At 48.5% G+C, this 16,720-nt stretch overlaps 1 protein-coding gene across 1 annotated transcript in view; it reads right to left on the reverse strand.

Moving 5' to 3' along the window:
* The window catches only part of SND1 (staphylococcal nuclease and tudor domain containing 1), a 2,477,133-nt gene that overhangs the window by 1,274,141 nt on the left and 1,186,272 nt on the right, over nt 1-16,720 (reverse strand). Inside the window, exon 15 of the mRNA XM_069629563.1 lies at nt 11,275-11,416. Within this exon, the coding sequence (XP_069485664.1) occupies nt 11,275-11,416 (142 nt within the window). The remainder of the gene's footprint in view (nt 1-11,274; nt 11,417-16,720) is intronic.

Raw genomic sequence — 16,720 nt, forward strand, 5'->3', positions numbered from 1 at the left:
CTGTGAGAGAAGGGGGAACCTGCCTGATGAGACAGTGGTAGCCGAGAGGTGAAGAGCAGGTTTGAGCAGGGCCGGCAGAGGATGCAGAGTGTTGACAGGTGGTGAAAGGTGCCGCGACAGGACCAGAGCTCCAGCAACTACCTGAGCCGCATGTTCCCAGCTAGAGCGGGGGAACACAAAAGACTTCCAAACGCCATGGACCGCTGCAGCAAGGTTTCCCAGATAGCGAGTGCTGCTTGCTGGCGCTTCCGACGCAAACACAGAAGTGGAAGTCGGAGAAAACTGCTGAGATGTCCGGAGGAGCAGCTGAGTACCAGTGAGTGTCATCGAGGGATCACTCTTAATGGAGCGCTCACGGGGCAGGAATCGGACATTTGCAAGTAGCGATTCAGGTAAAACACCTAAGAGTGGGGTTTGAAATCTTAGGGGAAGAATACTGAATTCCAAGCAAACTGCTAAGTACTTTTTGAAATGCCACAAGATTTATTGAATACCGAACAAACTGCAAAGAGAAGAGAAAAGTGAGGAAAACAGATTAAAATACTGCACAAGTGGAAAGTGAATGATGTACAGTTCTGAAAACCCGTTCAGAAGCATTTGATGAACAAAAGGAAATCTCATAATAAGCACTATTGAATTTAGCCGAAAAACAAGCATGAACTACAAGTTGATGAAATTGAATGCACATTAGGAAAAGCCAAATACAGCCCTACATATTGTATAGCTTTAGTTGTGAGGGCAAGGAACAAGTTACTTACCTGTAACTGTTGTTCTCCAGCATGGGACTGGCATGGATTCACATGCTCATGAATATTCCCCGTCGTCAGGCTGGGAATCCTCGGTAAAGAAAAAACCAGTATCAGTTTCGTTTCTGATCTGTCTTTCGTAGTAATAACCAATCACTGGTCTCTGCGTCATACTGACCACAGCCAATGACTGCCCTCTACCTAAGCACCGCCTCTGGCAGCCATCTTCAGATTTGGAAGCACGTGAAGTGGCAGTATGACCAAGTGAAGAGCCGCAGAGGGGTAGGCGGGAGGGTTCGCATGTGAATCCATGCCAGACCCATGCTGGAGAACAACAGTTACAGGTAAGTAACTTGTTCCTTCTCCAGCATGGGGTCTGGCATGGATTCACATGCTCATGAATAAAGAATACATAGCAGTACACACATGCACAACCACGGGAGGTGGCAAAGGCTCAACATTAAGCATCACATCAACTCAACATTAAGCATCTTACCTCCTCACCAGGCTCACCTCAGGCGAACAGGTTGCGCAGCACTGCTTGGCCGACCCTGGACTCCTCCCTGGAATCCCGGTCGACGCAGTAGAATTTCGTGAAGGTGTGCGTCGACCTCCACGTAGCAGCCCTGCATATGTCCAGCAGGGGCACACCAGATAGGAACGCCGTGGTAGCTGCGATCGCTCTGGTGGAACGGGCTCTCGGACGGCCAGGCAGCGGTCGGTTTGCCAACCGGTGACAGCGCATGATACAGCCGGAGAGCCATCTGGAGATGGAAGCCTTCGAGAGAGCCTTCCCCTGATTGACAGGTCCAAAGTTCACAAAGAGTTGTGACGTCTTCCGAAAACCCTTCGTGCGGTCCACGTAGAACTTCAGCGCTCTAGCTACATCCAGCGAGTGCAAAGTCCTCTCAGCCGGCGACGAAGGCGACGGGAAGAACACAGGTAACACCAAGGGTTCGTTGAGATGGAAGTCCGACGGTACCTTGGGCATGAAGGAGGGGTGCGTCCTGAGCACTACCCTCGTGTCGTGGAAAGTCAAGTACGGGGCCTTGCAGGAAAGGGCCTGGATCTCTCCCACTCGTCGTGCGGAGGTGATGGCCACAAGAAAAGCTGTTTTCCACGATAGAAACTTCAACGGGGCCGAGTGCAGAGGCTCGAACGGAGGTCCCATGAGCTTGGTCAGCACCACGTTGAGCTCCCACGCCGGGGCCGGAGCCTTCACCGGCGGGAACGATCTGAACAGTCCCTTCATGAACTCTTTCACCAGACGATGAGACCACAAGGACGTCCGCCCCGTGGTTCTGGTGTATCGGGAGATCGCAGCAAGATGAATCTTAATGGACGCGTGTGCCAGACCAGCTTTGGCCAGCGTCAGCAGGTACGGCAGTACTTGGGGAGCCGTAATCCGTAGAGGGTTAATCTTCTGTGCGTGGCACCAGACAGAGAACCTCTTCCATTTGTGTCCGTAGCATTTAAGAGTCGAGGACGCCCTGGCCTTTGCAAGAACCTCTCTGCAATCGGCCGGTATGTCGTATCCTCCAAACTCTAGCGCTGCAGGAGCCAGGCCTGCAAGTTCAGCGACTTCGGGTCGTGGTGGAGGATGGCGCCTCCTTCCCTGGAGAGTAGATCCGCATCCGCCGGCAGCTTGATCGGCGGGGACGCTGAAAAGTCCAGAAGGTCCGGGAACCATATCTGCCTCGGCCACGCAGGTGCGACGAGGATCATCCTGCACCGTGACCTCTTGAGCTGGTTGACGAGCCGGATTAGCAGAGGCAAGGGAGGGAACGCGTAGAGGAACAGGCCCTCCCAGGGGAACGAGAAAGCATCGCCCATGCTCCTCGTCTGGGGAAACCTGCTGGCGAACCTCCGGCACTTGGTGTTCGTCGCCGTCGCGAACAGGTCGATCTGGGGTGTGCCCCACCGTCGGAAGAGGCGATCCACCAGATCCTGCCGTAGTTCCCACTCGTGGCACGAGCGCAGCTCCCTGCTGAGTGAGTCGGCGATGGTGTTTTTTATCCCTGCCAGATGAAACGGCACCAGAAAAATCCCTTGGGCGACGGCCCAATGCCACAGGTCCTGCGCCTCCTTGGACAGCGCTGGGGACCTGGTTCCGCCCTGTTTCCTGATGTAAAACATGGTGGTGGTGTTGTCGGTGAAGATCCTCACCACCTTGCCCTTGAGGGACGGAAGGAAGGACCTGAGGGCCCAAAACACTGCATGGAGCTCCAGGACGTTGATATGCAGGGACTTCTCCGTCGGGAGCCAGAGTCCCCTTGCGTGCAGATTTTCGGTGTGCGCTCCCCACCCTTCCAGGGAGGCATCCGTGGTCACAGTCTCCTGGTGGGCTGGGGTCTGGAAGTCCATGCCCGCCGTCAGATGCGCGCGGGTGCCCCACCACCGTATCGCTCGTCGGAAACTCTCGTCGAGCTTGATCCTTTCCTCGAAGCTGCCCGTCGTCTGGATCCAGCGCGCATCCAGGAATTCTTGCAACGGGCGCATCCGGACCCTGCACATGGGAATGAGGTAGATGCAGGAAGACATCATCCCGAGGAGGGACTTGATGGACCTCACTTTGGCCGCGTCGGCCACCAACATCCGTTGCACCTTGCCCAAGATGGTCCTGGTCCTCTCCTCCGACGGGGAGGCCAGAAGGGACACTGTGTCGAGCCTCGCTCCCAGAAACAGTCCGACTTGCGCGGGCACCAGGTGGGATTTGGCGTAGTTCACGGAGAATCCCAGGTCCGTGAGGAGTTGGACGGTCCTTGCCGTGTGGACCACGGCGAGCTCCCTCGTCTTGGCGCGGATGAGCCAGTCGTCCAGGTAGGGGTAGACGTGAATCCCCTCGCGGCGCAGCTGCGCCGCCACCGGTGCGAGGCACTTTGTGAATACCCTGGGTGCCGACCGTAGTCCGAAGGGAAGGGCTTTGAACTGGTAATGACGCCCTTGGACCACGAATCTGAGGAATTTGCGGTGCCCCTTTAGGATGGGAATGTGGAAGTAGGCATCCTCCAAATCCAACGACGATAGGAAGTCTCCTTTCTCCAGCTGACCCAGGACGTGCTGGAGGGTGACCATCCGGAACTTCTGCGCCTTGATGAACTTGTTCAGACGTCGCAGGTCTAGGATGGGGCGCCATCCTCCCGTCTTCTTCCTCACGAGGAAGTATCTCGAGTAGACTCCGGAGCCCCGAAGCCTCTTTGGGACGAGTTCGATGGCGCCCTTTCTGAGCATCGCCTTTACCTCCAGGAGAAGTTGAGGGACGTGAAGTTCTTTCCTGGCCACGGGGGGGACGCGCGGGCACCTTCTTTGAAACTCGAGCGCGTGGCCCCGGGCCAGGGCGTCCAGCACCCAACGGTCGGTGGAGATGGACTCCCACACGCTGACGAAGCCCGCCAGCCGGCCTCCCACCGGGGTGCTTCGGTGGGGGCCCGACCCCACGGCCGGTTCAATCCTGCTTGGACGCGGCCTTGCCGCCTTGACCTCCTTGGCGACGACGGCGGGGTCCGCTAGACTTGCCTCGTCCTCTGTAGGCCTCTTGCGACGACGAGCGGGCCGCTTGACGGTAGGAAGCGAAACCGCCGCCGGAACCTTTGGAGGCGCCCTTGCCTCCGCCGCTCCGAAAGGGCGTCCGTCGTTGCAGGACTCCAAGGGCCCGGGCCGTCTCAGTATCCGCCTTGATGGCCTGAAGGGAATCGTCCACTGTCTTCCCAAACAGGTTGTTCCCGTCGAAGGGCATGTCCAGGACTCTGGTCTGGACGTCCTGCCGGAAGTCCGTAGCTTTGAGCCATCCACGACGTCGAAGGCAAACGCTGTTGCCCAGCTGGCGGAACCCAGTGTCGGCGATGTCCGTCGCCACGGTGATGGCGTGGTCCGAGGCCACCTCACCTTCCTGCAGGATCTCCAGGGCCTCCGCCCTCTTGTCGTCCGGCAGAAAATCCAGCAGGGGAGCTATCTTGTACCAGAGCTCCCTGTCGTAGCGGGCCACGATAGCCAAGGCGTTGGCCGCTTTAATCGTCGTCGCTGCCAACGAGATGACTCTACGTCCCATAGTATCCAATTTCTTTCCCTCGCCGTCCGGCGGGGAAGTCGATGTGGAGGCCGCACCCCCCCCCCCGCTTTCTTCCTGGCTGCCGCGGAGACGACGGAGTCCGGGGTAGGCTGCGCCCGGAGGCATAGGGGGGCCGTGTCCGGGACCCGGTACTTTTTCTCGTACCGGTCTCTTCTAGCTGGCGTCGTGGAAGGGTTCTTGAGGAGGGAAAGGCCCTCATCCCAAATGTCGTCCAACAGAGGCACTGCGAGGACCGTCTTCCTCTTGGCCTCGCGCCGCTGATAAAGGAAGCCTTCCTTTTTCTTCTTCTCAGGGCAGAGTTGGAAAAGCTCGGAAGCCCTGGAGATCATGGAGTGGAAAGATCCGATCTCGTCGGGCGGAGAGGCCCTGGTGGGAGGCGACGACGGAAAATCCTCGTCGTATGCCTCGTCGTCCGTACCCGTCGCTGCCGTGTCAGTCCCCGTATCATCCCCTCGGGTGGACGGGGAGGAGGGCTGGAAGGGGCGCGACGGTTGAAAAGGAGGTGGTGGATGGATCCTTCTTTTCTTGGTAGGGGGAACACCAGAAGGTCCCGGTTCTGGATCCCCCGACGGGAGAGGTTCCTCCGTCGGTAACGGTAGCCTCGTCCTTATCTCGGAGCATAAGGACTGTATGGCCAACAAAATGGCCGCCGAGTTGTCTTGCGGCGCTGGCAGAGGGGAATCCGACGGGCGAGCAGGGGCCCCGTCGGTATCCTCGACGATGTCACCTGCGTCGGGGTCCATTCCGACGGGCTGGCCTTCTTCCACGCCTAGGCCGTGGCTTAAGACCTCGATCAGCTCCTCCTCTGAGGTTGAGGCCGACTCTACGACGACGCCCTGCCCCCCCTTCTTCTTCCCCACGGAGGGTTTCACGGGGGTCCTATCGATGGGCACAAAGGAAGACTCCCTCCGAGGAGGCAGGGAGATTCTGGGCCCTGAGGTCGCCACCACTGGTGCAGTCACCACAGGCTGAGCCAGGGCCGCCGCGACCGTTTCGATAGAGGGCTTGGTCGGATGGATCAAGGCCTTCACCACCTTAGGTGCGCTCACCGCCTTATCCTTGAGGGAGGGGGCACTGCCACGCTCCTCCTCTGCCTTAAAGCTCGACCGGGGCCTCTCCAGGAGCTTCGCCGGGTGCTCGGCCTTCCTCTTACCCGACCCAGAGCGTTGGCTCGTGGTTGATGGTGCCGGGGAGGGTGCGCCCTGCCTGGCGCCCGTAGAGCCCGACCGTTCGGCGCTCCCGGTGCCAGCGGACTCGCGGTGCTTGGCCTTATGTTGGGCCCCCGTCGCCGGGGCGCCCTCAAAGGTCTTAGAAGACCGCTCGGATTTCTTCTTCTTCTCGCCAGACGGGCTCTTACCCTCCAGCCAGTTGGCGAGACGTTGATGGCGGTCCTTCATGGTCCGTTCCGACATGTTGCCGCAAAACGCACAGTCCTTCTCCACGTGCGTCTTGTCCTCATGAAGGCAGTAAAGGCAGAAAGAGTGTTCGTCCTCCTTGAAGACGTTCTGCAGCTGGCATCCAGGGCAGACCCTGAACAGCTTTCCGGGCGTCGAGCTTCCCTTCTCCTGGGCCATCTCCGAGACCGGGCCTGAGAAGCTTCTGGAGTCCTCCGAAGTGTAGCTCGACGAATCTTCACCCTTGAGGGGCACAGATGAATCCGACACGGGTCCCCGTTGATCGGATGTAGGATCGGTGGAGCTTGAGGCTCTTTTGACCGAAAGAATCGAAGTTTTTTGTGAAAAGCGCGAAAAAATAGCACTAACGCTCGAGAGCAATAGCACGAGGATCCCAACACATGAACGTGCGGTAAAAATCTGAAGATGGCTGCCAGAGGCGGTGCTTAGGTAGAGGGCAGTCATTGGCTGTGGTCAGTATGACGCAGAGACCAGTGATTGGTTATTACTACGAAAGACAGATCAGAAACGAAACTGATACTGGTTTTTTCTTTACCGAGGATTCCCAGCCTGACGACGGGGAATATTCATGAGCATGTGAATCCATGCCAGACCCCATGCTGGAGAACTGGTCAGTCCTTCAGACTGTCAGTACTGGGAAACGTTTTCCCTTTTGTCTTTTTACCTTTTCTGTAAAATTTGAATAGTGCAACCAGCATCTTGCAATGCAGTACAGTGGGAATACTATTGTATTACCCTAGTCTTTTATACTTGTGATTTTTTGTTACTTTTGATGTGCCTAAAAGACTGTCTGGTAGCAGCAATGAACTTTTTCACCATGTTTGCATTGTTTCTTGTGCGTACATTCATGTTCATTGTGTATGGCTACTAACCCATGGCTAGTGCCCTGTAATAGACTTGCCACAAGATTTTCGATTGTTCTTTGGCCATGTTTGGCCTTCTTTCCGCCTTCCCTGGTCAGGAAATCCCATATAAGGTCATGCACTTGCCTGGGCAAGCTACTGCCTTTGTGGGCTGCTTAAGCCTTGTGTGGGTGGCCCAGCAAGGAATGGTACTGTCTGGACCCACCTCCACATCCGTGGTGCCTGGAAGTCTGGGTGTGTGGCATGAGTGAAACCCACAATGGTCCCTGATGGGTGCACTGCCGGCTGGCTGAATGGTGCAGATCCTGACCCCAATAGAGAGTTGGTCAGCCCATTGGATGGTCCCAGAACGCTTCTGAAGGTTAAGGGGGGCTGCATCCTCGAGAATGTGTCAATACCAGTTTGTTTCACCAGTCCATGGGCCCGGTGAAGCCCTGCTGTACTACCTGATCTGAAAAGGCCCATGTGCTGACCAGCTCTCTAGGTGGCTACCTAAGTAGAATTGTCGCTATTCCACGTTAGTCCCCAGCAGTTTGGTGTTCACCAGCTTGTGATGCAAGTCGCCTTCCTGCCGAATCTCAGTCTCCCAGCTTCAAGGGATCCTGCTGTGGAAGGTGTTCTTCAAACATGACTGGAAGGACGCCTGCTGTCCTCCTGGTGCAGTAGCAGTCACTGGAACTCTCCTTCCCCCATTTTATGGAGTGTCTTGAAGAGGTCTGCACAGGTGCCTTCTGAATTCCATCTTAGCAAAGGGTTGCACTCTACTCCTGGAACTGACCGGAAATGTCGTTGCTCCTGGGCACCTCTCGCTGGAAGCAACGGCAGGAAAACCTACCTGCAGTGACCCACAGTCGAACAACCCAGTCATCTGGGAAAATTGGAGTCAGGGGGGTAAGTAATTGCAATGCATTTACCTCCCTCCGTTATCCTTAGAATAAACCTTAAAAGGAACTTTGGTCATTACATTCAATCGTTTTTTGATCGTCGGATCTAAAAGTCTGTATCTGAAAGATAAGAATAGAATTTGATCTGCCTAAATCTTTGTTGAATAGCTTCGGCAACATTTCACCATCACAAGAACTCTTCCTACACCAGCCCTTTTTCCTAAGAGGTTTTAGGACTTTTGGGCACAGGGCCCCAGACATCACAGGAATTGGACTTACAAAGTTAGTGAATTGGTTTTCATTGTACTGCATCACTACTTAACTTCTTTTTATGATGTATGTGATTGAACGCATTTCTAAGAACCTAAATGTGACTGTGTATAATGTTTTAGAATGGAGTATTGTCCAATATCATCTGCTTGTTTCATTTCCTAGTGTGGGTTTTTGCGTGGAACAAAGAATGTGTGTACTTACCCGTCTACATTGAATTAATGTGTGCTTCACTGTGTGGATTCATTGTGGACCCCTCACCCCACTCACACGGCTGGGAATAGCATTGACCACTCACTCTTCACGCTTGCCTTGATTGTGTTTGGCTAACCTCTCAGAGTTCAACTGTTCACTATAACTAGGAGAGCCTCCTAAACGCTGTCAACCAGGCCAGATTCTAGAAATGTATCCCTAAAAATGGGTCACCACTAAATTTGTATCTGAAACACTTCACCCACCTGTACTGAGATCATCAGTAGCCAGTCTGTTTACTGCAGAGAAGTCTCTGCAGAATTGTTTGTAGTGCCCATTTTTCTGCAGATGTTTGTATGCACAATGTAGGGAGGAGGTGTGGGTGACGCAATATGAGATCACCCCCTGACCCTGTCCCTTTTGCAGAAAAAAATAAATAATTTATAAAGCGATGCAGTAAAAAAACAGCAGTGAAAAATATGTGTTACAAAGATGTAACCGTTATACCTATTAAGCCCGCCTGCTATCCAGAGCATACTGGATATCTAAATCTGCATTTAAATGACACGCAGGGTAGATCAACAAGTTAATAGAAGCTGCAAGGATTCTCAAAGTCCCAGGAAACAGTAATGCCTAGGTGCTGGATTATAAAGGTATGTAGCTAATACACGCTTTTACTTGATGTAACATAATGATATTGGCAGGAAACATGCACTTGACAGAGCCATCTTACAAACACTACATATGCAGTGGTTTTCAAGCTACTCAACACTTCTGTTGTATGAATATTTATGCAATTATTTCGCATTTTTGTTTGGGTTCTTTAAAAGAATCACAAGCCACACAATTTAAGTGTCTAATCTGTACGACCCCAATAAGGGCTACATTGCGAGAAGCACAAAGGCCTTCATGTACTAGAAGTCTGATACACAGGAAGCTGCCCAAGATATCCTCAAATCCATTGGCTAGAAGAGTGTTTTTGAATTCTGAACATTTAAATCTGCTCTGTCCCTTTTGGCATAAAAAGTGTTGCACTTAAAGAAAAAGGTGTCCGGTGGAAAGTCTTGGAAATGCCAGAGAAACCACCAGAGCATTGCAATCACTCTGGACTTGGAATGCAACCTAAGCAAGAGCTTTAGAAGGGAGATTTTGAGTGTAATAATTTGCCTACAAAGTCAGCAGAAGACTGGACAAGAATTGCCATCATTTGTATCCGATCGAAACTCTTGAACCATTGAAGGTCGACGACAAAGAATTGTAAATCCGTCAATATTGGAACTAGGCTCTCAATGTTAAATAGGTCTTCCGGCTCCCGCCCGTTATTTATGGTGACCAGATTTTCAAAAAAAAAAAAAACGGGACAACCCACCAACATAAAAGAAGGACTACCTTGACAGTGTCTGCCAGAAGTAGAAGGAAAGGTTATGGGGTGGCAGAAAACGGATGAGCCCCTGGATATAAACTGCTAATTTGGCTCACTGTAAAGCAGGTTAAACACAAAGGAGATTGTGCTCCGATTGACATTCCAGGCCTGGCTATGAAAACATTTCCAAAATAGTCTATGTGGAGCAACTGGTTAATTCATGTAGCTTCTAAATGAAAAGTTGGTGGTTCGAACACCAGGAGCCCCACCTTGGGATCGCGAAGATCTGGCTTAAATGTTCATTTAAAAAAAAAATGATTACATTCCTTTGGATTAGAACTATTATGTTGAATTGTTGGTAAAGAAGCATTGTGCTTTACCTCTTGGTCAGAGCCAGATTCATACTCTTGTTGCAGTCATGGGAGTCTGCAAGGTCACTGGACCCTCTCCTCAAAACCAGTGTGAGGTTTTTCCAATGAAAAAAACTTAGGACAGAGGAATCAATTGAGGGACAGTTGCAGCAAAACCAGGATATCCGACCACCCTACCCCCAGGTTTATGTTCCTTCTCTACCCATTCTAGATGTCATTCAATCCAACAATTCTTTTATATAAAGACGTTTTATCATATGACTTTCTCTGCGCTCTGTCATGACTCACATTGCAAGACATTTCTGATAGAAAGAACACCCTGTCAAATAAAATGAATTGTCCAGCTTTTTCAAAATGTTTGAAGTTCATAAGCACCCCTCTAAGGTCTGAGCAGAAGGCTCACCCGACCAAGATAAATCATTACTTGTTTATAGTCCCATGCAAAGTTTATCTTTCTTTGCACACGTGTACCGCTCCAAGAGCTCATTAGCCATCGGATGCAGTTTCTGCAAGCATACACATGCAAATCCTTTGGATTCCAATTAAAAGATCCGCCGTGGAGATTTGCCACGCAGTGCGGCAGGTCACCAGATGAAAGGATGGCATTAGGTATTCTGATTGTTGCACATCTCTGAAACAACTATTTCAGCCCTGAAACAGTACCTTGGCATTCTAGGCACCTAAATCTTTCATGTCAGTATCCTACATTTAATGGCAACAAGAAAGTAAGCCTTCAAACAAAGGTTGTTAAAATGTAGGTAAATAACAGTTGATATATTAAAGTCAACGCATGGTCACTTTCTTATAAAAAAAAGATACAAAATGGCAATGCATAATGGTTTCCCAGTATACCCATGGAAATATCCTCCCAATGTTGGCAATACAATTTGCCCAAAAACACGATTTCATGCCCCATATAAGCTCTGTTAAAATCCCATGTTAAAATATCTTAAGGTAAAGTAATGGTGAAAGCAGAACCAAATACTACCTTCAGTTTTGCTAATGAAAGAAATATCCTGTGGGAACTTTTACAAAGAGCAAGATCTCACCACAATACGACAATACTGGGTTGTAGTCACACACACACAGCTGTCCACTCACCAGCAAGCAGGAATGTGATGAGGCAGGTCTCCTTTGGCATGTAAAGTTTGAGTCTGGAGCCACTAAAGACATACTCTACTACTGCCTCCGAGCGGCCCGCTCGCTGCAAAAATGGCAGGAACTGTTTTGCTTTCTGGGTGTCCTATGGGAGAGAATGGACAGAATAAAGGGCAATTCAGAATGACAGACATGTATAATTTCCACAACGAAAAATCTACCTTTTTGTTTTTTTAAAACGCCTCAGAAGGATAAAAAGCAATGCTGGGATTCAAAGCCAACCCACAGAAGGTGCTCAACCCACTGAACACACATCACAACAAGAACAATGGTCTGTCAGAAATGTTACAGTAAAGAATAATGGCCAAAATTCAAGGGAATCAAGTAAAAGTTACTGAAAGAGAGCGAGGTGCCATTCACCAAAGTATGCTTTCTATTGGATTGTGCAAATTGCTTGCTCCCGCGATGAGCGCACCCATATAATATTGCAAGGTGTAGGGGAATACACATGTGCTTATACTTTAAAGTCACAACTGGAATTTGCACACTAACTTTTGCCTCATTAGTATCCAAGAACACACAGAAAAATATGAAGGGAACTCAAAAATGTGGAAAAGAACAGGTCCAGAACTTGAGGGCAGCGATATGTGATACCCTGGGTCCAAAGCACAGAATATAAACTGTTATATGTCACATAGAAAACTGTATATATTTTCAATGATTGTATTGAGCATAATTTTAGTTTCAAATGAAAGTGCAAATGATTCCACTGAAAATTCTTTTAATGTCCCATTATGTTTTTACATTGCATGTACTCCAATTTGAGTAAGTCTGGTGTATCGGAAGCTCCAGGGAACCCGGCTCAGACATATTCCTGTTATTGCTAAGGAGAACTTCAAACAGAAAGCAAATTCAATCCCTCCTTACAAACGAATGTAATCATGGCAATTATGATCATGAAGGAAACTTGAGATTGTGCCCAAAGATTAGACTGCTTAAATCCGGTTAGAACCAGTGTCTAGCTAATTAAAGTCACAAGACAAACCACACATCACTACATTCAAAATTACAAGCATTTGAATTTTCTAGATCAGTAAAAGATAAGAGCCAATTTTCAATGTTTCAACAGTGCTATCTGCAGGGACAAGGTAGTAGCTCCACACTTGCAACACAAACAGTAACGCGTGCACATTTTAAATCACAAAAGTAATCTTTAAAAAGAAATCACACCTTTGATCTAAGGTCGGATTAACACAACACTAAATGCAAGAAAGTATATCTAACAAACCATGTAAAGAGTCACAAATGGTGCTACAAAGATTGGGAGATGAATGGGAAAACAACTCGTGATCGTTCATGCATGTCAGCATGCGTGCTGACATACAAAATCAGATTATGCCATTTTTAAGCTTGCACATTCAATTTCAAAGTTATATAGAAAAAACAAAAATGCCATTTTCCATTATGAGTGGACTCACCCCTCCCATTCCGTGTCATGAGGCTAGTAGAAACCACACCTCGGTCACAAGATCTGGGAGGAGTTAGACAATATATAAAAAGCATCCGCATAGAAGCTGGATTATTATTATTGAAGATGGGGGGGGGGTGAAGCTGGAAGGATCTTGGAAACAACTGGAGATGGCTGAGCAGGGCTGAGATCATTTGTGTGTTTGACCTCCGACTGGAGACCAGCACAATGAGAGAGGGCTGAGCCATCCATGCTGGGAACTGGATTGCATCAGCCAGCTGAGAAATGCTTGCTGAGGGAGTAACTTCATACTGACGGGTTGCCATGTTGATTCTCCAAAATAAGAAGCTGCATTTAAAAAGTTAAATAAAGCCCCAAATGTAAGTCCTAAATTGTCCCTATGGATTGCCTAGGGAAAATATGGGGAATATAGGGCTGGAGCCCATGGGAATGCAATTTGATACAGGGCCACAGTGGTGCTTTTAAACACAATACACTGTCTCCCTTTCTTCATTGAATATGAAACATGTAATTTCCTTAAACCCAGATGTATTTTGTATCGAGATTGGATTTAAAACTGAATGCATTCTGGTGCCACTTAACTACATAATTTCCTTTGTAAAATTAAGTAACATTTAACAAGTAATTTGATTTAAACTGGTGTCGAATCATGTGGATTATAGTGTATTCATGACACTATTGTCTAAGAGTTATCATGCATTAAAGCAGCCAGGGAAGGCCTAGACAAACATTAGATGTGTGTGCAACAGAAACGAGCGAATTGTCTAAAGTATTACACCCCTGCAGTCCCTTATCTTTGAATGCACAGGCAAACTCTTGTGTGAAGGGTAGGTGAGTTTAACATTGTACATGTTACTAGGAAACTAGTATATCTGAAGCGCAAAAACACATGCAATGTGAAAACTACACACCGCCACATTAAAAGCTGTGCAGGCATACATAGATTGATAGTTTCATATGCATATAGATTGAAAGTAGCACAGTCACATTTATCTGTTCACTGGAAGTTGCACATATAGAGTGTAATAATCCGTGAGAACATTACGCTTCCAATTTAAACCTGTCGGCAAGGTAGGATAAAAGCCGGAACAAGATTGATCAGAGGTCAGTCAAAGCGAGTCTTGCCAGAGTGATGCCAGAGCTATTCTGTGTCCCAGGGCTGCCTGGGAAACTCCCAGATATGTTATGTTTTATACCACACACTGCTACCACTCAGTGGCAGTATCCAGGCACTTACGTGGCTCTGCAAGAAAAGAGGGTGGGGTGTGCTAGTGAGGCTAGGATAGGTTCAAAACCAGGAGAAACTGGTGTCTGTGCATTGGCTTGTGTGCGAGTTGGTTGTTCGGCCCAGCTTTAAGACTCAGTGCATCCAGATGTGTACTAGTGTTTGTGTTGGGTGTGTAGGCCGTATGCGGTAGGGTGGAAGTACAATCGTGTGCACTAGCTTGTTGTGTCCATAAGGGGGTGTCCAGTGTTGCCGTTGTTTGTTAGGTGTTTGAAGGAGTTGTGTTGGTGTTAGTTTGTGTGTGGTGCGGATGGATTTATGGATTATATGCATTTGTAAGTTCCGTCTGAGGTTAGGTCCAGGGTCTCTGAAGGTTTGTTGAGTGCAAAGTTTATTAATGCTAGGTGTGTATGTGTAGTGTGGTTAGCCCATAGTTGTGTAAAGTGGCATGGTTTACGTTGGAGGAGCAGGAGTGGGGTAGTTTGGTTAGAACATTGGTTAATCTCAACAGCACCTCAAAAGTAGGTCTTCAGCACAGATCTGGTTGTTGCTCAGTGATAACCAGCCCACCATCTTCCGAGCATAGAGGTCAACTTCCCCCCCCCCCATTGGATCATCAGAGTGAAATCGTTGGTTGCACCTATTACATTTCTTGTTACTCTGCAGGACTTCTTCGGATAAACTACGCCTCAGCTTTTTGTGAGGTTGGCTGCTAAATAGACGCAAGGCTTGTTTTCTTAACTATAGAGGAAGTGATGCGCAACTGAACTACCCTAATTATCTGGGGTGACCCATGGTTATTCTAATGTTTTAATCTAATGCCTTAAGTGGCTGGTCTTTCTGAATGCATAAAGGTGCACATGGGGTGCCTTTCCCTGAATTTGTCAGATACAAGGAAGACTTCTCTTCATCATTCTCTCTTGCCATGGCACATGACTCGGGCAGAAGGGATTTTAGGTCAGTCTTGGTTTGCCACTATTGTCCTTTATCTGTGACAATTGTTCCGTAGTGAGTTTCTTTTGGACCTAGCTTTTGCTATCGTCCGCAAAACGAGCTCTCGGAGCCCGTGCTTCAGATGACTGCATGGGGGACTGACTGCTGAAACAGCCAAAGCCTAACATACAGTTTACCAACTGTCCATATACATGTCTTGCAATTTGCAGACTTGTTTTGTTATGGTGAATATTGGGACTAATGGAAAGAGTCCAACCATCCATTACTTGCTCAAAAGGGTTTTCTTGCTGAATCACTATCAGACATATTTCAAATTTGAAATTGTGGGCATTATGTTCTGATAATGCTCTTTACTTTAATGTAAATTGCCAGGCTTCGATTTTATGAAGAGATGACCGGGTTGCGTGACCTGATGTGAGGCCTCGGCCCCACCCAAACTTCCACCGCAGCCCACCTCCCCACCAAGGAGGAGAGGGGTTCCCATTAAATTATTTCCAGTTCAGCGCTGCCCGTAGGAGCCAAAATAAGCTGGCCATGGTCTACATTGAATGACCTGCAGGTAGCCTATACATTCATTAAGTCATACTTGTACAGGGGAGCCAAATTGAATGTGTGCCTTAAATGTTTGTTTAAGTAACTTTGAGATACCATACTTGTCTTGATACTGGGCAAAATTGAAAGTTTTAAACACACCACCCTCATATTAAAACGTTATCATTAAAGTTTATTGTGCAGTCTACATAGAAGCTGTAGAAATGTTTAATAGGTTATGTTAAAGGACATTTATACCACGCACTATCACCAACTGAGTGGTCCCCTGGTGCTCTGGCGGATGTGGACTGCAAGACGGTAGGGTGAGTTGGTGGGGCATAGTGGAAAAAGGCTGAGAGAGCATTGCGATGGGCTGTTGACATCTTCAGTTCAGTTAGCACTGTTCGCTGAGCCTAGGTGCCATTTCCCAATCGTTAGCCAATCATGTGCTGTTGAGAGATGCTAGGAGTGATCGATTTTGTAGATGTGTCGTCTGCGTAGTTGCAGCATGATGTGAGGCTGTTTAGTGATGCCTAGTATCTTGTGTCCATAACATTGTATTCATTTCCAGGATACCACTGGCGACCAGGAGACTTTTGTTTGAATTTGAGTCATTGAAATACATTTCCAGTTTTAAGAAACACTGCCAATTTTTTTTTTTTTTTTTTTTTTTTTTTTTTTTTGCCCAGTATTGCGAGGTAGGGTTGTAAAGGCTGGGGATATATCAGTGGGCTGCACTGAAAAAAACCCTTTAAACTTATAAAAACAAATATTACTATAGGTCTTTGGCAGCCACTGAATGCCCAGAAAGCCAGAAAGGAGCATAGTATGTATGGTCAAGTGTAACAATTTGGACGATCATTTTGAGCTCCATTGCCGAAATGTTTAAGAAATGATTCCTCGTTGCTCAAACAGATCTCTGAAGCTTTCAATTACAAAGAGGCCTTGCTATCAAGGGTTCTGCACTACATGTAATTATTCTGGGAAACGCAAATAGCAGGTAAACAGTTACAGTTTTGCAACTTTAAAATTGTATTTTTAATCTATGTCTGATTCAATTATTTTTGCAAGATTGTCATTTCAAACTGGGTAATTTAGGCTGATATGAAAGGGTTCAAAACAGTTACTATATTTTTGCACAACTTCTCCAAGACCCATTTTTAAGGCCCACGGTTAACAGGATATCTACATTTTGGTGGCTTTAGTTCGTGGGTCTTTAATTTCTTTTCTTATAGTTAGCCTGTCCTACT

The sequence above is a fragment of the Ambystoma mexicanum genome, chromosome 12, assembly GCF_040938575.1.
Source record: "Ambystoma mexicanum isolate Mex_15411 chromosome 12, UKY_AmexF1_1, whole genome shotgun sequence".
Lineage (NCBI taxonomy): Eukaryota > Metazoa > Chordata > Amphibia > Caudata > Ambystomatidae > Ambystoma > Ambystoma mexicanum.